We start from the raw sequence: 25,348 nt of genomic DNA, 5'->3' as shown, positions 1-25,348 counted from the left end.
CACATTTGTTTGGAAACTTTCAGGTTGTCCGGCAAAGGAAGACTTTTGCAGCAGCAATGTGTGTGTAAACGGAGGAGTGTGCGTCAGCAAGTGGAACACCCACAGCTGTGAATGCCCCACTGGGTATGGGGGCAAAAACTGCGAGCAAGGTAAGAAATGTGTTTTATTTTGTCTCTTTTTTTGGCAAGAGGAAGTGGATGGTGCAGGCTACAACACGTCACAAAGTAGAGAAAGTGGATGTTTTTGCACGTGCATCCACATTCACACAGCGTGTCTGAGCTTCTGCACAGGCATGTTTGTTTACCTCCTGCATGTGTGTCACGAACACATCCAGGATCAAATGTGACGAGGAGGAGCTCCTTTGACTCGCTGTGACTAATGCTGCAGATGCAGAACATGACCTAAGCTTTGGAGTTCAAAGGAACAACTCAGACTCATCCATCTAAATCCAGTCTTTAGGGATGAAAAGAACAAGAAAGAAATCCCCAGTAAGCAATCAAACAGTTCATTAGTGTACATAGGGAGTCTAAGGATTTACACAAACACTGACTAGTGATTCATCTGGCTGGATGTTAGCCATGAGAACGTAAAAACATCTGGACTTGCTCCGTGTTTGTGCTTCTTTCATGTTTTCTATGCTGTGTCAGAATATTGATGTCTCCCTTCAGGGCAGAGCTTCCTAACAAAGATGTGAACAGCCCCATTTATTCCCTTCTCACCTGTGAGGTAGTCGGCCCAGAAAGAGCCAGGCCCAGTGTCTGGTTTCTGATCTTGGCAAGAATCCCAGTGAGCTGGAAAAGCGTTGGTGGCAGACCGGGTTTAAGGCTTCACAAACGTATGCTTCACGTGAAACAGGAGATCTGGTTTGGGTATTTACATGACCAATTGATACAGCCTGAGAGTGGGATGAAAACACGCTTGAAGACACCAGGCTTCTGTTGTCCTCTGATTCATTCAGATCCCATATCAGATCTGATTCCATCAAAGAAATTGAGTAAAAGGCTGAATATAAATCTGTTTTTATTATATCAGGTAGATTCAGGCCTAAAACTTAATACAACATAGATTTAAGTTAATCTTTTATTTCCAGTATAAACTTTTTATTGATTCAGTCGTCTCTAAATTACCCATCGACAACATTTCGCTCAACTTTGCTTAATTGTTCTTTTTTATTCTCCTTTTACTTTTTGCAGTCAGTAGTTGTTTAAAAGTTCAATTCAATTCAATTCAATTTTATTTGTATAGCCCAAAATCACAACAACAGTCGTCTCGATGGGCTTCGAAGTAAAACATGAAATCAAAAGGATCATGAATACAAAGAGTTCAATAGAAAAATACTAAAATGAACTAACAAACTAACTAAGCTATACTGGCATCCCTGCCCTTAGACCCCCCTTCGCGGTAAGGAAAAACTCCCAAAAAAAACGGATTCCGGAAAAAACGAAGAAACCTCAGGGGTGCCCACATGAAGGAGGGATCCTCCCCCAGGACGGACAGGCGATTTACCAGAACTCTTAGAGAAGAATTAACTTATCTAAATCTACAACTACATATATAAAGTCCAGCAGACGAGCTTCATCCAGCCGTGGTTGGGGGGACAGTCAAAGGCGCGAGTCGAGCCGGAGACAGGAACCACAGCCAGGTGTAGGAGCAGGAGCAGAGACGAGGTACTCGGTCAGGAACAGGAGCACGGATGAAACAACTGGAGTCTGGAAGCACTCCCACTCCCCAGGAGGGGAGAGGAAAAGAGGGACAATACATGAATCACTGCACCAAACAGAGACATGGAGAACTGAATGATGAATAATGATCAAGAATAGAGGAGAGAGGAAGGGTAGAAGTAGATGAGAAAAGAGGAAAGAACCCCAGAGCACCATAGTTACCCCAGCTTCAACTTCTAGCAGCCTTTTAAAAGAAATAGTTTTTATTAAGTTTAATTTAAACAAACTAACATTAAGTTAAATAATCTCTGAATACTAACTAGTCTGACAATAAGCCTGTCCAAAGAGGAACGTTTTCAGTCTAGCTTTGAATGTAGAAACTGAGTCGGCCTCTCTTCCATGAGCTGGGAGTTTATTCCATAAGACAGGGGCTTGGTGGCTAAACGCTCTACCTCCAACCGTACTTTTACTAATTCTAGGAACCACAAGCAGTCCTGCATTTAGTGAGTGAAGTGTTCTGATTGGATGGTAAGGGACTATGAGGTCCTTAATATAGGACGGGGCCATTCCATGTAAGGCCTTATAGGTTAACAGGAGGATCTTGAACTTGATTCTGGAATCAACTGGGAGCCAATGGAGCGAAACTAACACAGGAGTGATGTGATCTCTTCTGCTGGTTCCAGCTAACAATCTAGCTGCTGCGTTCTGAACAAGCTGGAGACTTCTTAAGGAACTCTTAGGACACGCTGCTAACAAGGAGTTACAGTAATCCAGCCTCGACGTAACAAATGCATGGATGAGTTTTTCAGCATCACTCTTAGAAAGTATATTTCTGATCTTAGCAATATTCCGCAGGTAAAGGGCAGTTCTACACGCCTGAGATATGTGAGCCTTAAATGATAAATCCTGGTCAAGTAAAACCCCAAGGTTTCTAACTGTGGAATTGGGGGTTATACTTATGCCATCCAGGGAGACTATCTGAGCAGACAGAGTATCTCTGAGGTTTTTAGGAACTAGTATAATGACCTCAGTTTTTTCTGGGTTCAAGAGGAGGTCATTAATTGTCATCCAGGTCTTGATGTCACTGATGCAGGCGTTCAGTTTCTCTATCTGGTCATTCTGGTCAGGCTTCATGGATATATACAACTGCGTATCGTCGGCATAACAATGAAAATTAATGCTGTGTTTCCTCATTATGTTTCCTAGGGGTAGCATATAAAGCGTAAACAGGATCGGTCCCCAGACTGAGCCCTGTGGGACTCCATAGTTGACTCGAGTGCACTGAGAGGAATGGCCATTTACATTAACGAACTGATACCTATCGGACAGATAGGATTTAAACCACTGGAGAGCAGATCCTCTGATCCCTGTGTCCTGCTCTAATCTATGGAGTAAAATACTGTGGTCGATAGTGTCAAAGGCAGCACTGAGGTCCAACAGGACCAGAATAGAAAGTAGACCCTTTTCTGAGGCCAATAACAAGTCATTAGAGACTCTAACTAGTGCAGTTTCCGTACTGTGGTGAGGTCTAAACCCTGACTGAAAGTCTTCAAAGTGGCTGTTGTCCTGTAGGTGGCAGTAAAGCTGCTTAACTACAACTCTTTCTAGGATTTTAGAAATAAAGGGGAGGTTTGATATCGGTCTATAGTTGGCCAAGATGCTAGGATCCAAACTGGGCTTTTTCAGAAGAGGTTTAACAACTGCATATTTAAAAGACTGTGGCACGTAACCCGTTTCCAGAGAGGCATTTATCATTGTTAATATGGGATCATTAATTAGGGGAAAAGTTTCTTTAAAACGTCTAGTGGGAATTGGGTCTAACAGACAAGTTGAGGATTTGGAGGACGTAATAATTGATGTTATTTCCGCTTGATCCACAGCAGTGAAGCAGTCTAATGTTACAGAGGTTTCTATGGATGCCTCCATTTCTACCGCTTCAGCCTGATCTGGGCTGATAGTAGGAATAACTTGATTTAACTTATGTCTAATATTTGAGATTTTACTGTCGAAAAATGTAAGAAAATCATCAGAGCTGAGAGAAACAGGAACATGTGGTTCTACTGAGCTCTGACTGCGAGTTAATTTAGCTATAGTGCTAAAAAGAAATCTTGGATTATTTCCATTCTCTGATATTAAGGTTGAATAGTACTGGCTTCTAGCTCTACGCAGAGCTTTTTTATAATTTAATAGGCTATGTTTCCAGATATCCAGAGACTGCTCTGAACCGGAGCGGCGCCATTCTCTTTCCAACTTACGGGTTTCTCGTTTAAGAGAACGAGTTTCAGCGTTAAACCACGGTGCTACTCGGTTTTGTCTGACGAACTTAGGTTTCAAGGGGGCAACAACATCGAGTGTACTCCTGAGGGCTTGTAAGGCATCATTAACAAAGTGGTCATTTATACTAGGACTGATACTATGGGAGCTGGACTCAGTATTTTCTCAGAATATCACTAAGTACTGGCTGAACTGTGTGTTTAAACTCAGACACAGAACGGTCAGTTAAGGTTCTTCTAAGCTGTTTCTTATTCACTGGGGCAGAAGGATGTTCTAATGTAAACTGGAAGGTAATCATAAAGTGATCAGAAATGATGGGGTTAAGAGGAAGGACACTCAGCTGGTTGATCTCTATACCATGGGTTAGAACAAGGTCCAGGGTGTGCTTATGACAGTGAGTGGGTTCATTCACACTTTGGGTGAAACCAACATCATCTAATAAAGCTGCAAAAGCCTTTCCTAGGCAGTCACTGGGGTCATCAACATGAATATTAAAATCCCCTAATATTATAATTTGATCAGAATCTAAGACAATAGTCGATAGGAAGTCGGAAAACTCAGTTAAAAATTCTGAATATGGGCCGGGGGGGCGATAAATAATTATGAGTAAAACAGGTTTTCGAGTTTTCCTGTTTGGGTGACTTAAAGACAATATGATGCTTTCAAATGAATTATAAGCATTTTTAACTTTAGGGCTGAGAAGTAAGCTAGACTGTGATATTACTGCCAAACCACCTCCTTTCCCTGAAATCCTGGATTTCTGATAGTTAGCATAAGTGGGGGGGGTTGCTTCATTCAATCTAACATAGTCATCCTGATGGAGCCAAGTTTCTGTTAAGGCTAAAAGACTAAGGTTGTTATCAGTAATTAACTCGTTGACTAAGAGGGACTTGGAGGAAATGGATCGAATGTTTAATAAACCGCATCTAATTACATCATAATTCTGCTTGTGAGAACTGCTGTCTGTCACTTTAAGGTTTCTAAGACGCGCTCCTTTCATTTGTCTTTCAGCACATAAGCTAAAGCTAGGACCTGCTTGACTTTCCCTGCATGGGTTTTGCACCGGCACTAACCCTAAGGGAGGCTCAGAGGAGCGTTTTCCACTGCTGCTCTGCGCCCGGGTCTCCTCTCTGGATCGTCAGGTTAACAGACTAAGGCTAGCAGAAATGTTTCTAGAAAGAAGAGCGGCACCGTCCCGGGTGGGATGGACGCCGTCTCTCCGCATGAGACCGGGCTTCCCCCAAAAGGCGCTCCAGTTATCCACAAAACCAACGCCGTTTTCTGGGCACCATCTAGAAAGCCAGCGGTTAAATGATGAAAAGCGGCTGTACATTTCATCACTGACCAAGTTCGGCAGGGGACCAGAGAAAATTACAGTGTCGGACATCGTCTTAGCCAGTTTACACACCGAAGTTACGTTTAACTTAACCACCTCTGACTGTCTCCGTCGGGCATCATTACCGCCTGCGTGAATCACGACTCGACGGAACCTGGACTTACTCTGAGCTAACATCCTAAGGTTCCCCTCGATGTCACCAACTCTGGCCCCCTGATAATACCTGACTGTAGCCGCTGGGAGCTCCACGTTTCTAACTTCAGAAGAGCCTATAACCAGAGTTGAGTGTTCAGCGGGTGTGTCGCTGAGGGGGGAGAACCTATTACTAACGTGGAGTCTCGGGTGCTCTAAGTTTTTGCGTTTAGCACTATGTTTCCTCCCAACCGGTACAAACCCCTGACTGTCTCCCGGCTGTTGGGAGGGCACTGGGGTGCTAGCTAAGTTAGCCCTGGTAGCGCGGCCCACGCTACGAGTAACGACCTGGCTAGCCGGCTTAGCTTCCACTGTGCGGAGCCGCGCTTCTAACTGCTCCAGCCTGGCCTCCAAGTCTAACACAAGACTACACTTAACACAACTACCGCTATTTTCACTAAAGGAGGCAGGGTCATCACTAAACATATGGCACATGGGGCAGGAGAGAGGAGGAGAGGCGGAAGGAGTGGTGGCCATGCTAGGTTCTAAGCTAAGGCTAGCGGTGTTTAGGTAAAGAGAAGTGGTCTATTTAGCAAAATGAGAAAGTGAACAGCAAGCGGTTTAACAGTGGTGAATTCGCTAATAAAAGGTACTAGATGTGAATATTAACCCAGATAACCCTTAGAGTAAGCAATAGTAGTAAGGCTAATGCCAAACAAGAGGACAGCAGTCACACACGACTAGCACTGGGAATAGCTCACCCGGAAATGACGTCACAGGAGAGCAGAAGTTCCACCAAACGAGTTTTTGGAAAATATCTGGAGGTACCAAATTAGGAAAACTTGAAATAAAAATACAAGTAAATACCAAACCAGACGTGTTTAGTTAGTGTACCTGATCCTCGATCTACAGAGGCATCTGTGCGAACGCTGGGCAACATTTACGGTGGAAAACAAAGGACAGTACTATCTGATCTAATAAAGTTTGACTCAATGTATAAAGATATTCAAGAGCTGCAATTTCAGCTTATCAAGAGCCTGACAATGATTGCTCTCTGCTTTTTAAGACAGCTTGTTAGCAGAAGACAATGGTCATGTCCGAATTCTTTCAATTCTCACTACTTAGTACACTATGTAGTGTGTTTGCCGCATTCCAGGGCTGTCCGAATCTACATCTCCAAAATCAACTAAACTAGTGTGTATTGATGCTCACTGGATTGGCAAATAGAGACCATAATGTATTGAGTTTGAACAATTTTTCATGTAAAAACATGTATTTAAATTATTTTTTTAAATAAAACATCACGTTTTTCCTCATCAGAACATGGTGGGTTCATAAATAGTCTTTAGAAAATATTCATTTTGCTACATTTTTGCACTACATTACCAAAAGTATTTACTCACCCATCCAGATGACCAGAATCAGGTGTCCTAATCACTCGGTCTGCCCACAGGTGTATAAAATCATCAGTCAAACATGCAGACTGTTTTCTACAAACATTTGTGACAGAATGTTCCTCTCTCAGTGAATTCCAGCGTGGAACTGTCATAGGACGCCACCTGGACAACAGATCCAGAGGAGATGTCCTCCTAAATCTCCCACAGTCAGCTGTCAGCTCTATCAGAGTTTGGGAACAACAGCAGCTCAGCCACCAAGTGGTCGACCACGTAACCTGATGGAGAGGGGTCAGAGGATGCTGATGGTTTCCATTGCAGCACAACATATATACAGTATATAAAACACAGTAAACAAGTAAAACAACAATTTAAATACATACACAATGAAATAAAATGTATATAGAAACATGAAAAAGTTTCTGTTAAAGTGAATAGGCCATTTGGAAAAGATTAGTTTTTAGCTTTGATTTGAAATGTGGGGGTGTGTCAGTGTTGCGGAGGTCAGGGGGGAATGAGATCCAAAGCCGGGGAACAGAACAACTGAATGCCCGGCTCCCCATGGTGACAAGACGGGCGGAAGGGACAGAAAACTGGACAGAGGAAGAGGAGCGGAGAGAGAGAGCAGGTGTGGCCACATGAAGGAGGTCAGAGAGATACGGAGATGCAAGGTTGTAAAAGGCTTTGAATGTGTAGAGCAATCTTGTATTGAATGTGGTATGGGATGGGGAGGCAGTAAAGCTGTTGAAGGATAGGTGTGATATGGTTGATGGAGGGAGTGCGTGTGATGATACGAGCAGCTGAATTTTGAACCAGTTGAATTCTATAGAGGGTGGGCGGGGCGGCTGGCCCCTGCCTTGCTCCTTCCCTGGACCAACCGGGTGGGGTGGGTGGCTGCCTGGAGTGCAGAGCGGGTCTCCTTTGGGGGGTCCTGGCTCGTACCTGGGGTTGGGGCGGGGGGATGCCCAGAACTCCTGGGTGGTAATGGGGTGCTTGTCTAGGGCTGTGGCCACCCTTCTCAGGTGGGGCCCGGCGTTGGGCCATCCTGGCGCGGCGGGGGGGCTGCTCTCCTGGTTGGACTGGGGCGTCGCTCTTTTTCCCCCCATGCCTCCCTGCTCTCTGGCTCTGGGGGCCTCGCGGCGGTCCTGCTGGCCCTGGCCTGTGTAGCAGATGTGGTCGCTCGGGGGGCGGTTGTTCTCTGCCTGCTGCCGTGTGGCGTTGGGGGGTTCCGGCTGTCGCTGCTGCTGTGGCAGGGGTCTTGGTGTGGGGGTGGCTGGGCACTGTCACTCCTTCTTTTCACATTCCTCCATCCATTTTAGAAGAACATAAACATTCACCTGAGCACAGGTGTTAGCTCACCTTTGCACTAATAGTTTGCATGACTGAATGAATGAAATATTTCACACTAGTTGGTTTGAAGGCATAAGTATGCGTGTGAACACTTGAATAACATTTGAGTGTGTGTGGACAGGCCCCGCCCTTTGAGATTTGTATTACAATCCTAACCTTACCGTAATTAGAAACATCCAGTAGCTTGTTGCTTTATGCTGCTTCATGGTTTTACCCCTACCCTCCTATCCCCCCCTCTCTAACATCCCTCTCTCTTCTTCCCTCCTTTCCTTTTCCGTCCGGTCCAACACAAAAGAATTTCAAATATGATTAAAATGCATAAAGTTTGGCCCCAATTCCAAAAGGGGTTTATTCAGACATACCTCTGTTTTTTCAGAAGATTCATAACCAATGCAATATGTCCAATGCAAGAGGCCCTCAGTTCTCATCTGTCTGCCCAGCTGTTGGACAGGACAAGTTGAAAAAAAAAACAATAGTTCATGTAGGGTTTTCTGTGGGAGACCAAACAGAAGTGAGTTACAGTAGTCCAGGCAGGAAGTGACAAGGCTGTGTTCAAGTACAGCAGTGGACTGAGGAGTGAGGGAGGGAGGGAGATGATGATGTAGATGGAAGTAGGCTGATCGGGTGATGTTGCTTATGTGAGAAGTGAAGGAGTGACTACTGTTGAGGATGAAAAAGTCTGAGGTGAACCAGGATTTGACTTCCTTGATGCAGTCAACCAGCGCTAATGGAGGCAGTGTGGAGTTGGGCTGGAAAGATAGAGCTGGGTGTCATCCGCATAGCAATGGAAATGGATGTGGTGTTTTTGGAAAATATGAAAATGTGACCAAGCGGGAGAAGGTAGATGATGAAGAGGAGTGGACCAAACATTTTGGACAATTCCAAGCTCCCAACCTTGTGGGATCAGTTTGGAGTTCCTCTTCCAGCATGACTGTACACCAGAGCACAAAGAAAGGTCCATGAAGACATGGAGGACAGAGTCTGGTGTGGATGAACTGGACTGGCCTGCAGAGTCCTGACCTGAACCCCACAGAACACCTCTGGGATGAATTAGAGCAGAGACTGAGAGCCAGGCCTTCTCCACCAACATCAGGGTGTGACCTCACCAATGACCTTTTGGAAGAAAGGTCAGAAACTCCTAGAAACACTCCTCAACCTTGTGGACAGCCTTTCTAGAAGAGTTGAAGCTGCTAAAGGTGGACAACATCACATGAACTCTATGGGTTAGGGACGGGACTTCAGTTCATGTGTGAGTCACGGCAGGAGAACAATACTTTTGGTGATATAATGTATGATGTCATATTTGGCTTTTTTTTTTTTGAAAAAGTGATATGAGTGTCCAAACTGTTTTTAAAATCACGGGCACTAGTTACTTCTACACTATATACATAGTGTCAGCTGTTTGAGCATATGTAGCCAATATCAGCCTTTTTTTGAGCTCAAAGTAAAGTTGTGACAGCGCTAGCTGGATTTGTGAAGAGCTAGCTTCTTTACAAGTTGAGGTGTGGCTGCCTTTGTTGCTATTTTCTGCTTTATTGGCAAACTAACGTTTAGGGAAATGCAGACTAGAGTTAACGTGCTACCAAAAACAAATATAAGCTTCGACTCTTAATTACAGCTTGTGTCTGAGTAAAGCTTTGCAGGCTGCAATTAAAAACTGCCCTGGGGAGTGACAACATTTAGAGTAAACAGCAGTGGAAGTCTGACCCTCGTTGTGTTAAAGGGTTTTGTCTCTTAAATGTGTGGCTTCAAAGTGGACCAGGATTTTTCACTAATAAATATGTTTTGGGGTCGCTCTGATACACAATTAACACTGATGGATCTAAAGAACGCCACATAAAGAAAACACAACACGAAATGGAAACCCCAGTTTTCTGCATTTGGTTTGTCCCGTGTTGTTTTTTTGCAGAAATGCCGTCCTCTCAGTTCTTTGACGGACAGGCTTTAGTGTCCTGGACTGAACCAGACATCACTGTGGCGATTCCTTGGTACGTGGGCCTCATGTTTCGCACCCGGCAGTCTTTTGGGACCCTGATGCAGGTCAACGCTGGACCATCTTCCACTATCAACCTCATGGTGAGACACTGAAATTCTTGGAATGGAATCTAAATGGTCACCTAAGTCCATAAATGGGAATCCATAGTATTGTGTTAAAAAAATTTCTTCAGCTTGTTTTTACGATATTTTGAATTTTTTCAATTTCAAACAAAAAATGCACAGATTTGAGCTTTAATATGATGCAAATAAAAAAACACGATCACAAACAGAAAATAAAGCAATATACATTGAAAATACCTTTAAAATGAGACAATACGGTTATTTTTGGGGAAAGTCGTCATTTTTGCATGGCATTTATGAGAAATTGCTCCCTGTTAAATTTCTGACTGTGAAATGCAGACCCTTCTTCCTCCCAAGAGAGTTTACCGTTTACAGCTGTGTACATCCCACCTGATGCTAATGCTAATGCATTAGCTCCAGCAGAGCAAAGATCCTGATACCATGCAGACATGAAGACAGCTCTGCCTAAATTCCACCAGCATGTTGAATGTGCCACAAGAGGAAACAACTCCCTGGATCATCATGGGTTACAGGGCCAGACCTCTACCCCACCTGGGCCAGTCTGACCACCTTTCCATACTTTAATTCCTGCATACATCCCACTCAGGAAAACAGCTCCCCCCATCACAAAGACTGTTTCCACATGGCCAGATGACGCCTCCCAGCGGCTGCGGGACTGCTTCAGAGGACAGACTGGGAGGTTTGAACACCAGTGACCTGTGGTCACTCTTATTTGCTCGCTTTGACGTAACGACACCACAGACACCCCAGTTCCACCACACAGCCCACAGCAGCACCGTCCTGGTCCTGGATGAGCATGAGGTGAGATGGACCCTGCTTGCAGTCAATCCAAGGAAGGCTGCTGGTCCCGATGGTGTCCCGGGGCGAGTGTTAAGGGATTGTGTGGACCAGCTGACTGAAGTCTTCACAAAGATCTTCAACCAATCCCTGGCACAGTCAACGGTCCCACTCTGCCTGAAGTCCTCCACCATGGTTCCCCTGTCCAAGAAGCCTCACATCTCCAGCTTCAATGACTACAGATCAGAGGCTCTCACTCCAACAGCTTTAAAAAAACTGGTCTGTAGTCATATAACAGCAGCCCTCCCACCGGGACTGAACCCCCACCAGTTTGCTTACAGAGCGAACCGATCCACAGAGGATGTCATAGCAACCGCTCTGCAGGCTGCTTTCTCCCATCTGGAGCCATGTGAGGATGCTCTTTGTGGATTACAGTTTGGCCTTCAACACCGTCCTCTCACTCAAGCTGGCGGCCAAGTTGGAGGACCTGGGACTGCCCCGTTCAAGTGCCTGTGGATCAGCGGCTTCCTCTCTTGTCGCAGTCAGAGAGTCAGAGTGGGACATCATACATGCTCTGCACCCAGACTCAGTACCGGCTCCCCTGCCCATCACAGCAACACCATCGTAAAGTTTGCTGATGACACCACAGGGGTGGGGCTCATCTCTGACGGGACGAATCTGCCTACAGAGATGAGGTGGAACGGCTGTCAAGGTGGTGTTCAACCAACAACCTCCTCCTCAACACATCAAAGACCAAAGAAGTGATCATAGACTACAGGAAGAAGAAGACGGACATACTGCCACTCTTCATCAGCGGGGACTGCATGGAGAGGGGAGCAGACTCCCGCCTCCTGGGAGTCCAGGGCTCCAGACTAACTTTTTTCACTAGGAGCACAGTGGCCCCCAACTGAAAATTTTAGGGGCACAACCAGGAAATTTAGGGGCGCATACCGTAAATCAACATTTTGTTCTGTTAACTATATTATTTATGAGGATGAATTGCACAACATGCCAATATTGCAGAACATATTTCACTTTTCTTTCTGCAAATATGTGTTCATTTGAATTTCTGTTGTAATTTTCGTTTGATTTCTTTTTGTTTGTTTTTGTGCGTACGCCTGGGTCAGAGCTTGCGTGAAGGACCGCACATTTTCCTGTCAAGTTTGCTTTTTATAAATCTCAACTATTGCGTAGAGTGGCGTACACCTTCTTTTGTGCGTAAGCAACGTTTATAAATGAGGCCCCTGGAGTCCATATGGAGGAGAGCCTGACCTGTCCACTGTGGGAATCACCTTGTTACTATAGCTTTAATTAAAATAGTAGAAAAAATAATCAATAACACTAAAAACACATCTAAAATTGATAATAATAATCTTCATAATTTAATGTCTTATTCATATAAGTTGTTATCTTGTTTACACCAATTTACTTCTTACTTGGAAACCGATCTCTTACAGTTCATAAATGTAAATTTGGGTCTATAAGGCTTCTGTAGAAATGGGCTTCAAGACGGAAAATCTTTATGAATAATTTTCCATGTTTTCGATGTCCAGGTGAGTGAACAGCAGGTCCGAATGGAAGTTTGGCTTCGGCAGAAGTTGCTGGCATCACTGAGTTTTCCTCAAGTTGGCGTCAGTGATGGTGAGTGGCACCATTTGCTGGTGGAACTGCGGAGCATCAAAGATGGGAAGGACATCAAATACATGGCCACAGTGTCTCTGGACTACGACATGTACCAGGTATGGACACCGGCTTCACTTCACATGCAGGACTTCTGTTGCCAAACATTTGAACTGTTCATTTCAGGAGTCAGTGGAGATCGGAAACGACCTTCCAGGTCTGAAGTTACAGACTCTCTATGTGGGAGGTCTGCCTGGAGACAAAAACCGTGTAAAGAGAGGATTTGTTGGCTGCATACAGGTAATTGTGGCTTTTTGTCCATCATGTCTTCTTGTTCTTTGCCCTGCATTTCATCTTCATTGTCAAATGCTCTCCTGCAGGGCGTCCGAATGGGTGAGACACCCACCAATGTGGCTAACCCGAACATAGCTCAGGGTCTAAAGATTCGAGTGGAAGATGGCTGCAGCATTGCAGACCCCTGTGACTCCAACATATGTCCCGAGAACAGCCACTGCCATGACGACTGGAGCACACACACCTGTGTCTGCAACCCAGGTAACACATGAATGCAGAAAGACTTGTCCAGTTTGACCGGATTCAGGTGTCATCGCTCCCTCTCTCTGCCCTGTAGGCTACTTTGGTAAGGACTGTATGGATGCGTGTCAGCTAAATCCCTGCGAACACGTGTCCACGTGTGTCCGCAAACCAAGCTCCTCCCACGGGTACATCTGCGAATGTGGACAGGACTACTACGGACAGTACTGCCAAAACAAGTAGGGCTCCCTGTGGTGTTTGTACGTTTAAGCAGACTATCAAGGACTCTCAGGAGAAGTTTATTCCCAATGTTGCCTTCGGGAGGCGCAAACAACGTTATCAAAGGTCTGACATTTATCCTGAAATTGAAAAAGGACTTTGGGATGCTACGTTACACCAGGCTCGTAAATGTTTGAATGAACACTTCATTGAAAGGTCAATGTAAACACACGTATGTGCGTGTTTCAGGTTTCCATGCGCTCACAGCGTCAAAGGGTAACAGTCAGACTTTGACCAATCAGGGACTTGCTTTTGGTAGTGATGGTTAGGATTCTTTTCAAAACAAGAAACAGCCAACCGGTTGAAAATGTATCATGGACGAGAAATGAATAATTGTGATGAGTGCCTGGCTGGAATTATGACACCAAGTCTTTCATAAATTGAATAGAGGTGTAAAGGAAAAACCTGCCTGCAAGATTCACAAAATGTCACCGTATGCAGCAGTGCGGTAGTAGTCGCTACCTGATACTACATGCAGTAGTATTGGGTAGCAACAGTCCAGCGTGAACATCATATGCTAAAGCACGTTCAAAGATGCACCACAGATTCCCAGTGTCTACATAACATTAAACTCCATAATCTGTCTGTAGACAAAACTCCTACGTGGATGGCCCGCATGAAATATCGGTCGGTCTGCAACGTAGATGCCTGTAGAGTAAAAAGGTTTTTTCTCCGTTTGGAGGACTAAATGTAGCTGTAGGGGAAGAATTTCAGCCCGACTCTCCTGTAAAGCTGCTAAATTGTAATCTGAGTTTGGATGAATCCACTGAATCCACTGCAGTAATGAGGGAAACTGCTGTGTGCAGATGCAAAAAGTTGATACGAATTAACTCTCAACAGAGAACCTGTCTCTTCCTCTTGAACCCTGATCCCACGACAGGCTTCCCGCCTCGCGCAGGATTCTCCCCCGCCATGGATGACTAACCATGTAAAGGTGTTTTGTCTGCTGCCCTCATTTTGCCACTTGTCCCCTATCAGATCACATAACAGCTTTTTTTTAGAGTAGGGCAAGTTTAGAATAGAATGGAGATCGTCCAACCAGAATGTCAGCTGTTGATTTGAGCAGGTTGGAAACATGGAAATAACTAAACTTAAAGGCCAAGTCTGATAAAAATGTTTTTTAACATGTTTGTCTTATAATGGAGGACATATTTAAATAAATCAAGATCAAAGTTGCATTTCTGAGCATTTATTTACTCAAATCCATGTGAATCAGGAGCAGATGAAAAAAATTGTGTTTGAGAAAGAGTTTTTTATGACGTTGGAGATACTCTCCTGCAGCGCTCTACTTGTGGACGAACAGATCCATTAAGTCTTTGTTTTCCTCGTCTGAGCCGCTATCTGACTGAAAACTGTTGGGTTTCATAGCTCTGATATTGCTTTCTATTTTTGTTGCACCTGTATTGTCAGGTAGGGGGTGTCAGAGGCTGTAAGCTAGCAGGAAAACGTACTAACAAGGCTCTCAGTTTTGGATGACGGGAAGGGTGGTGGGAACACTAACAGTGGTGTGGGTAAATGTTCTGAACCGCCCTCTTTCCCACAGAGTGGAGAAGTCGTGCCCCTCGGGGTGGTGGAGCAGTCCGGTGTGTGGCCCCTGCAACTGTGATACGAGCAAAGGCTTTTACAAAGACTGCAACAAAACCACAGGAGAGTGTCGCTGCAAGGTGACTGCAACCACTCTGCTCAGTCATCACTTTCTCCTCCTTCTAAGATTTTTACATTTTTTATAAATATTGTTTCTGTAAGATGTCTTAAATAGACTTTAGTTTGGTCTTTCCCTCTTCATCAATGAGGCTCATGATGCTAAACTGACATCAGTCTGAATGTGAGCCACACATTCGTAATATTGTGTCACTGTATTTCTTACAATCCAACAAAAAAGAAAAGTGTGGCATTATGGTTTCCCTTTTACTGCTGCCGAGCAAAGCCACCAGAAAACGGTGTTGCCAGATAGAGTCATGCTTTTCCAGCCCAAAAGTCACCTAAAAGCCAGCAGGTCCCACAAAAAGGGAATCAAGGATTGATTGGCTGTGATTAGAAGTAATCAATCATTCTTTATTTATTACCTTTTTGATCGAAGTAAGTTTTAGTGATATTACATCAAAATGTAAGATAGTGGACTCCCATTGAACTTCATGAACGACCACAGGAGATCACATGGGGGATTGTGTACCCCTCCTTTATTTGTCTTAAACATAAGAAACAGCAGAAAAAGAAGGAAGGGAAAAAACACAAACTTACTGATAACTCATTATCATGATCAAAGTGAAGTAAAATAAAAGTCCTCGTGAAACATATGAGAGCGGCCGGATTTTCAAAACCTGCTTTTGCTTCTTTTAAGTAGCCTATTGATGAATTAAATCAAATATCATTACTCTAGAAACTATTTAGTGTTTTCCTAATTTTGTACAACAACAGTAAAACTCTTCTCAAAAACTTCATAAACAAATGATTTATTGTTTCTTTATCACAAGAATGTCAGATGTTTTCCTCCCTTCATGTCTTTTCAGTGCAGCTTTATCCCAGACAATAACACTGAATTAACGTTAAACATGAAATATATTAACTATTAAATGGAAAGTGAAGACCTAATACAACATGTCAAAAATGGATTACAAAGAAAACATTATTTCATTATCAGCATAAACTAAAGGCACAAATTTAACCCAGTGTACAAAGGATTGCAAGATATCCCATGAGGCTGTGCTTCGAGGGCTACTTCACCTCGCTGTCTTCAAAATTAGCTAAAGTTTTTTCTGCCAAAAGTGTTTTTGAGGTTTCGTGATTGGCCATTTTGAAATGAGCAGGAAAAGTTCTTCTACTGTGGAATACTGGACAGAAAACAGCGACCAGGTTATGGAAAGTTGGGATCCTGCAGAAGGCTATGTGGGGTTAAGGGAATCTTTTATCTTTTAATCCACTACAGTTTTTCTTTACTGTAATTACGGGGGGTGACGATAACCGCATCAATAACCGTGATATCCTTATCACCTCGCGTTTTTTTATTTTTGAAAGTTGTTTTTTATTTTTTTAAGTTCAGCATATGGTGCGTGATTGGAACTATAATAAACACATTAAACACATTCATCTGTGCTGATAATTTACTTTTCTGCTAGTCCTGTGTTCAGACTTCAGGGGTTTCTGGGAGAAACCTTTTATTACTGTTCTCCTTCTCTCCCTCTACTCACACACTAGTGTGCGGTTTCAGCAGCACACACACATCCTCATTCTACAACAGAAGTTTCCGTTTCGCAAGGAAATACCACAAATTTACTGCATTCTAATTATTAATTTCCATTGTATTCATTTCCATTACAAGCTGTGTGTGTTCTTAAGTGCGCGACACGGTCGCCCACCGGAGGATTTTGTGTTGGGGGGGTTTATTACTGTTCTCAGTCACTCTGTAACAACAAACATGAACGCACACTGTTAGATTTCCATGAATATCACTTCATGTTTTGTTTGGGAACTATTTTGTGCAGCGCAACGTTACGTGTCTGTATAAACAAAGGCGGAGCCTCCTGCCCCGCGTTCTTCATGGGTATCAGTCTTCACGGCTACCAGAAAGGTGACAAAGTGTCTGCAGTCTGTTTATTACTGAACAATATATGATATTCTGAGAAAAAATGTCTGAACCAGAGAGCACAGGTGAAGCCTCACATGCAGCTAGAGAGCAGAAGAATCAACACGCACCCCCAACACACGCGTGTGCACTCCTTCCTCCTACACACACAGCATGCTGGCACACACACACACAGTCATTCTACAACACCTATATGGTTAGTTCATTAGTTAGATGGGTAGTTGTTGCTGTTATTTGTTAACAAAGAAAACTGCGTTGTAATTGTATCCATTTGCGACGCAGCCGCCGGAGGATTTTGTGTTTGGGGGGGGGGGGTTTCACCGCAACACCGCACCCCCTGCTAGTTCATCACCACTGTGATCAAAAATCCCACACTGTCACAGCTCTAACTGTAATCTGTTTTGCAGTCTGATGAGCTTCTATCCTTTGCCAGACCATGACAACTGCTAGACCAGTGTTTTTCAAACAGTGTGCAGTGGCACGCTAGTGTGCCGTGGGAAATGACCCATTCACTGATCCAAAAACATTTCCATTTCCAGGATATCAGCTCTGTGTTCATCCAAACAGGCCCTGATAAAGCACTGAGAAGTTAGGAATATGAAAGATCATAAAATACTTTTTTCTTTGTGTTTATTTGATTCTATTAAAGACACCTTGATAAGAATGACGGCACCGCAATTTAGCCATAGCGTCAGCTGTTTTAGGAAAAGTCCCGCGCCTTTAACTGTCTCCACCAATGGATGCTGGTGTGCCGCGGGATTTTTGACAAGGCTAAAGTGTGGCGTGGCTCTAGACCATGACAACGGCTAGACCATGGCAACGCTCTGACTGGACTTCCAGTCAGAGTTTCTTTTTGTAGTTAAAAGCCCAAAAGTTCTCAGAGTTTTTGCAAACAATTTCACCTAAAACAGTCTTTTCTTGGTCCGACAGCATCAGCAGATAATGTTCAATCACTCACCACTCCTTCCTCCCTGCAGGATAATCACTACCGTCCAGAGGGGGACAGCACATGCCACCCCTGCGAATGCTTCCCTGTTGGCTCAGAGTCTCGAAGTTGTGACCCCGTCACTGGTCAGTGCCCCTGCAAAGGAGGAGTCATTGGCCGTCAGTGCAATCGATGCGATAACCCCTTTGCTGAAGTCACACCGAGCGGATGTCAGGGTACGTGAAGCAAATCAACATTTTAGCTGCTGATGAACAGAAACTGTGGATCTGGGATGGAAGGGGAGTCAAACCTATTTGAGCTTTTTTGCGGTATTAAGACATATAAGACCAGTGGGATGTCTTCTGCCTTCTCCACTGGGAAGTAACGGAAGTGCCAAGAGGAAACAAACACTGCCACTGTATCCGCTGGCTCTGCCTTTGCATCTTTGTCATCATCCAATCAAGTAGAAGAGGCCGGCGGTGACTTGGCAGCCTCGTTGGATGGCCACAACTCAGTTGAGATGAATGGAAGCCGTTAGTGTAGTCTTACCATCTCATCCATCATGAAGGCCTCCAGAGGTGTGATCGGACTTTTAACACAAGTCCTTCATGGCTGTCTCATTTTTTATATAATCATCTGTTTAATACATCAAATTGTACATAGATTGACTTATGACTTAAATGTTACATGTAAACAAAAGGAAAGGTACAAATGGAAAAAGTTTTTTTTTGGTTCCACCTGACGGTTTACACTGATATATGGAGCTGCTGCTCCACGAATTCCCTAAACATCTATTGTCAAAACATCTACAGCCTTCCATGATGGTCTGTATTTGAGAGAAAACTGCATTTCTGGATTTAGTCTTCGTCTGCAGGCACAGATCAAATTTGTACGATCACAGTTTGTCACTGGAGAAAACCCATGTGAGAACCAACTGCCCCAACGAGGTGTCTGCGGGCAAAAAAATGGGCAAACCTGTATGGGACACAGCACTTCAAGATACACTTACCACCCCCGCCACAATAGTACGTTCCATTTTCTAGACGTATCTTGAGGTGGTCGTTGGAGCCTCAAGGGAACTGCAAGTCACACCTACGGTCACTTTAAGATGCAGCCATTCTCCTCTATGACCCTCCACGGGCCCAGACCACCCAAAAACCCACAGTACCCCCCCATACGGCTACATGTGGTCTGATGGTAACCCCCACAAAGCAACATCACCTGAATGTGGAGTTTCATCTTGTCCCTTCTTTTCCTCAGTGGTGTACGAGGGCTGTCCCAGGGCCTTCGATGCTGGCATTTGGTGGCCTAAAACCAAGTTTGGACTTCCAGCTGCGATGGATTGTCCCAGAGGATCCATCGGTGCGTCTTTCTTTTTTTCTTACTTTCAGTTTTTTGAAAAAACATTCTTTGTTGGACTTCGACTCTCTGGGGTTTTGAATGAAACTTTAATCCACCTGCTCCGGTGTACATACACTTAGGTGTGTGAAATTTGTTCTCCGCATTTGACCCCTTCCCTGGAGGAGTGGCGAGCTGCAGACACAGTGTCTTGGGAACCATTTGGTGGTTTAATCCCCAATCCAACCCCTTAATGCTGAGTGTCAAGCAGGGAGGCATTGGGTCCCTTTTTTAAAATCTTTGGTATGACTCGGCCTGGATTTGAACTCACAACATTCCAGTCATAAGGTGGACACTCTACCACAAGGCAAGACCAACGAGCCACAGAAAGAACGGACCATCAAGTTATGCAGATATTTATGTCAAACTGGTAAAACCGTGTTGGTTTGAATCTGACATAAAAAACAAACACAATTTCTGCGAGCAGGAAAGCATGTCATCAAAGAGCTCTCAGCAACAGGAAGGGGAGGGGCTGCTCCGCCCCAATAGTCCCGCCCACACCTCATAGGTACATTCATACTGAACTACTGCCGGTCTGCAGAAACTATGTCCTGAAAAACAACACTGGGTTTCTGGGATTTTGCTAAAAGTGGCACAATTAGAAGACCCCTGGGAACACTTTTACAAAAGTGGTATTTTAATTAGCAAAAAAATAAATGATTCCTTGTTTATATCATGTTGATAGGATGACATTAAATAGAACCAGTGGAACACTTTGACTAATTGTGAAACCAAAAGGTAACGTTTTCAGACATGCTTAGTTTGAGAGAAGATCAACAGCTGCTGGTTTCAGTCCAGAACTTTGGGAATTAAAACAACGAATGACTTTTCTGTTCACTAATCATTCATTGTGAATTTATTTCAATTCATTTATTTAAACATGTCTAATTCCAAAAAATAGTGAAGAAAAAAACACATTAATATGTATTAAATAGTATTTATATGTCATTTAAATACATTTTTAGGTTTTACGTTAGCATAATTTTCAAAGCTACTTTAGAACTAACAGTACAGTTATTATTTTTTTACATTAAATATAAAAGGAAAGGAAGGTTTTTCTGCTCTTTTTTTTACTGAATTGTATGTTTTGGCATTTAAGTTTAACTTTATTGGGGTTAAAATGTGGGTATTACCTCTATACTTTAGTCATTTTTTTATTTTCTATTTTTAGATAAGGTTTGTTTCTGGAGAAACATCTAGAAAATCCTTTACGTTAATGAGAACCCTTTAGGTGGGACACCGTTGAATAACAAAAGCTCATTTATCTTTCACCAGTTAGACAACTTCTCAAGTTCCTGATTACTTCCTAAGATACTGTTACCATGGCAACATATTAATTATTTCTAAAGCTATTAATGTAGCTAGTGTCTTTTTTTAAACTATTTTTGATATGGGAGAAATTGGAAATAAAAACTTATCGTTTAAAATAATAACAACTTAGACTGATGATAATAAAATAAATGTTTTTAAAGTAACTGCAAGGACAGAATAATGTTTAAAATCTCAAAAGATTCTCAGTGGAATTGAACTGGAAATCAGAGGTGCTCATTTCCTTTTGGCATGCAAGCTACTTTTGAGGTGACTTTGAGGATATATATATAAATATATATATATTTTTATATATACATATATATATAAAACATAATGACCAGTCACACACACACACACACACACGCACACACTGAAGGAGGAGGGTTTGGGGAAGAGAAGAAGGGAGGTAAGAATGTTGTCCCTGCCTAGGCTACCCCACTTTGGTGGGACACAGCCTGGGTATATAGATAGATAGATGACATAATGAGAAAAAAATTTTTTCAAGTGTACAAGTGTATATACAGATTTATAATGAAAGCAGATTTTTTCGTGAATCTGACATGATAAAATGTTTCTCTGTCATTTGCCTTTAACTGTTTTTCTAACCGGATGCGGGGGTTTCTACGGTGGGCCGACAACCAAAACCGTTGCGTGTTTCTTCTGCTCTGGGTTCTGTTTGCATGACTGACCTTGGGCCAGTGGAGAACAATAAGAAGCATTAGCAGGCAGATCCACAGTTAGGAGTCTGATACCGAACGCCTTTCTGAGGATGAGGAGGGAGAAAAACTCACATCTTTTTCGGCTTAATCTTGGAAACAAGCACCTGCATTGGCAGGATCAACCAGGCATCCCAGGAGCTAGAGCATGTTGGAGTCAGCTTTTCCAATGGGTGGCGAGCTTTGACTGTAAATACGGTGGAAGGACGGCATTTAAAAAAAAAAATCTTTTTTATGGCCCGCTATCTAACCACACATCCCGACATGATGAGCGCCCCTGCTGTAAAGAACTGTTCCTCTTGCTCGTTTTGACCTGTAAAGACACCTTTTTTTCTGTTTCAGGTAAAGCCATCCGTCACTGCAGTGATGAAAAGGGCTGGTTGTCACCTGAGCTGTTTAACTGCACCACAGACACCTTTTCTCATCTCAGGAAACTGGTGAATATTTGGCATAAACTCCCCTCATGATTTTCACAGGAATATTTTAGGATTTGTTTTTTTAAGGTGGATGTCCTTCGTCGGAACGTCTCCCGCATGGACAGCGAGCACTCCAAGAAGATTTTGCGTCTGCTTCGCGACGCCACCGACAACACGCCGCATTACTATGGTAACGACGTGAAGACGGCAGCCCTGCTGCTGAACCAGGTGCTGCAGTATGAGAGCCGACAGTCGGGATTTGACCTCACCGCCACGAAGGACGCAGAGTTCAACGAGGTTTGAAACAAATGCGTACAACTGTTGAACTTCCTTAAAGACCTACTCCAATCATCTTTTGATTAATCGATTGTAAATGTGTTCCCAGTGGTCTTTTAATTATGACAATGATTACGCCGTTTTTAGGCTAAATCCCTAAAACCTGTGTCGTTTTATAGGACGTTTCTGCACAGCGACAGTTCGTTAGAAACTGGCCTTTGAGTTGTTGGCGCAGAATAAGCCCCTCCCTATTTTTCCCCCGTTTACACCTTCTACAGCGAACTTACAGCCCCTCACACCCCAAGCTAACATTAGTGGTGCAACAAAAATAGCAATCGATATGAAATCTATCCAGCTGGACAGTTTAGATCCAGATCCCAAGTCAGACCAGGAAAACGAAGACCTTTGTGAATCTAGTCATCTTCAGGTGGATGCATCCAGCTACCCTCAGCAACATACGTTCAGCAACCACTTCTAATGTAAAGTCCGTGTCAGTGCAAAGTTCAAAACACTCGCCTTTATACATCGCTATGTACGTTTTTACAACCGTTTTCAGGCTTTACATACAAAATCCACGGCCATTGAACATGAATTGAACCAGTCGATCTATGAACAATCAGGGACTTGGATTTAGTAGAGACGTATGGATGGCGTCTGGAATAGCTAACCATTTGAAAATTGATCATAGAGGAGAAATGAATACAGTGGTCCCTTGCTATATCACGGTTTACTTTTCACGGTTTCGCTACTTCACGGATTTGCATCGTGCATTGTGTTCTGCATTCTGATTGGCTAAAAAAGTCACTCCGCTTCTTCTCTACCTGCGCGTCAATAATGTTGCAGTTTAATATGTACACGTACGTAAATTAGCTTTCCAAATTACGTACATGCAAATCATCTTGCAATTTCAAGTTTCTCTAAAACCCATAGAAAAAGAGCGACAACAACTGTCAATCACTATGTTCTTCTCCTGAACAAACACAGCTGCACCGCGGGCTTCAGAAGGAGAATACACTGCAGCTTCTCAGACTGAAGAGCATTGAAATACACCTGAGCCACTATTTGTCCGTTTGTACTTTGTATTTTTTTCATGATCATTTTAAATTTTCTCCCGTTTAATCCAATTCTTCAGGTCGCGGTGGGCGGGGCTAATCTCCGCGATTTGAAGCCTTCTGTTCACATCGATGATTAAAATTATTATTTGACAGTACAGTACAGAAGTTATTTGTTGAAAAAAAAAAACGTTTTTAAAGTACTTTGATTTGTGAAACGAATGTTTGAGCCTGTAAAATGGTTTGTTCTTTCTTTTCAATGTATAACAGAGTATATAATTGTATAATAATTGTTAAAAAAAATAGAGGTTTCTACTTCACGGATTTTGCCTATCACGGGTTCTTTTTGGAACGTAACCCCCGCGATAAACAAGGGTTTACTGTAATTGCGGTTTTGAGCGACCAGATTGATACAACACCAAGTTTTTAATTCATCGGAATAGATCTGTGAAGACGACATTGCGACATTTTGCAACTAAAAGAAGAAGCCTCTCTGCTTGTTCAGCGTTAACACCTTTGGGTTAAACGCTCATCCCTGAACGTGCGCCACACGGCCTGGCGTACACGTAGCTTCAGACTGGAGCCGAGCAGGGAGCTTGTGGCCCAGCCATCCTATATTCTGCGTTACAAATAGGCTGCGATCTTTTTCTAATTTTTTTTTTTTTTCGTTTACTCCTAAATGTACAACAATTTGAATAAAAAAATACTCGGAAATGCAGTTTTAAGCTTAATTTTTTAAAAATGACCTCCATCATCAGAAAAATACAACAAGAACATGTTTAAAACACCAAAAACACAATTTTCATCAGAGTGGGTCTTCAATTTAAAATTATCTCTAATAATCCTGATGAAATGTAAAGATGCTTCCTGATAAAGTTGTTTTTGAAACTAGGTGGATGTTTTTTAGAACTTTTAGTGGTCAACACTGCCCTCTACTGGTTTTTTGTTGCCATCTGCCGTTTCTGATCCGGTTCAGATTATTTCAGCCCTGGCAACAGAGTAACGTTTCTTTGTTTTTCTAGAACCTGGTACGAGCGGGGAGTGCCATTCTGGATCCAAACACCAAGGAGCACTGGGAGCAGATCCAGAGGTCGGATGGGGGCACCGCCCGTCTGCTCCGCAGCTTTGAGGACTACGCCAACACGTTGGCCCAAAACCTCAGAAAGACCTACCTGAAGCCCTTTACCATTGTTACCAACAACATGAGTAAGTGCTGTAAGCACCTGTGTGCAGGTATGTGCCGCATCACAGGACGCTTGTCATGCCTCCGTCTTCTCCGGTCCGTCTGTTGCAGTTCTGACCGTGGACTACCTGGATGTGTCAGACCCACAGAGGGCCACCTTACCGCGCTTCCAGGACATCCGGGAGTCCTTCGCCAAGGAGCTCGGCTCCTCCGTCCGCTTCCCCAAGTTTACCGCTCACACTCAGCTCCATAAAGGTAGGACGGCTGCTGATATGTGCAGGGTTTGATCCCCTCAGCTGTTGGACTCATGAACACCAGATAACCCTTCTGGTAATGTCACCTAGTCCCTTTAGGAAGTTCACCTTATTCCACCAGTAGTTCCATCAGGTACTTTTGCACACAAATGTATAAATGCATAAACAAAAATCGATCCAATTAAAATTGTGTCGATTTTATGGCTTTAACGTTTGCACCATAAAAAATTCCTCAGGATGTGAAAATTTCCCCCTAATGACAATCATTACTATACCCAAATGGAGAAAATGGCAAAAACAAGAAAGAAAATGGTTCATTTGAGAGAGAAAAAAGGACAAACAAATGATCCAATTTTAGTTTTAATTTTCCAAATTAAGAGAAAATTTTATTTGAAGCTTTTTTCCTGTTAAGTTAAAAAAACAATTAAATTTGATTATTTTTCTAGCTTTCAGTTTAGTATCAAATCAAACCATTTGTAGAACTTTACTTTCCTCTTTTAGACACACTGGAGGTCACTCCTGCCCCTCCTGCTGAAACCACCCCCCTTCAGGAGGAGGAACACCCAGTGTCCAACAGGAAAAGGCGCCACTTGGAGCCACCTGCCCCTCTGCCTGTAGCTGTGGTTGTTGTTTACAAGTCCCTGGGACAGCTGCTTCCAGAGAGATACGACCCCGACCGCAGAAGCCTCAGGTATCCCGGACAAACCCCCATATTCGTTTTTACATGTGGATCCCTGATCAGAACACAGCAGATTCTTTGACAGTCCTGACTTTTATTTAATAAAGTCAACAAATGGT

The 25,348-nt window shown here is 43.4% G+C and overlaps 1 protein-coding gene across 6 annotated transcripts in view; it reads left to right on the top strand.

Moving 5' to 3' along the window:
- celsr1 (cadherin EGF LAG seven-pass G-type receptor 1) overlaps window positions 1-25,348 on the top strand; it is a 154,310-nt gene that overhangs the window by 84,970 nt on the left and 43,992 nt on the right. For all 6 annotated transcript variants that reach the window (XM_023952120.1, XM_023952121.1, XM_023952117.1 and 3 more), the window contains 14 exons: window positions 24-149; window positions 10,057-10,223; window positions 12,557-12,742; window positions 12,810-12,923; window positions 13,004-13,178; window positions 13,255-13,396; window positions 14,980-15,100; window positions 17,997-18,180; window positions 19,205-19,306; window positions 21,712-21,806; window positions 21,873-22,082; window positions 24,136-24,319; window positions 24,408-24,551; window positions 25,052-25,241. In XM_023952120.1, coding sequence (XP_023807888.1) covers window positions 24-149; window positions 10,057-10,223; window positions 12,557-12,742; window positions 12,810-12,923; window positions 13,004-13,178; window positions 13,255-13,396; window positions 14,980-15,100; window positions 17,997-18,180; window positions 19,205-19,306; window positions 21,712-21,806; window positions 21,873-22,082; window positions 24,136-24,319; window positions 24,408-24,551; window positions 25,052-25,241 — 2,140 coding nt within the window. The remainder of the gene's footprint in view (window positions 1-23; window positions 150-10,056; window positions 10,224-12,556; window positions 12,743-12,809; window positions 12,924-13,003; window positions 13,179-13,254; window positions 13,397-14,979; window positions 15,101-17,996; window positions 18,181-19,204; window positions 19,307-21,711; window positions 21,807-21,872; window positions 22,083-24,135; window positions 24,320-24,407; window positions 24,552-25,051; window positions 25,242-25,348) is intronic.

This window comes from Oryzias latipes, chromosome 23, assembly GCF_002234675.1.
Source record: "Oryzias latipes chromosome 23, ASM223467v1".
Classification (NCBI taxonomy): Eukaryota; Metazoa; Chordata; class Actinopteri; order Beloniformes; family Adrianichthyidae; genus Oryzias; species Oryzias latipes.
Note: the sequence above shows the minus strand (reverse complement) of the source record. Positions and strands in the feature narration are given on the sequence as shown.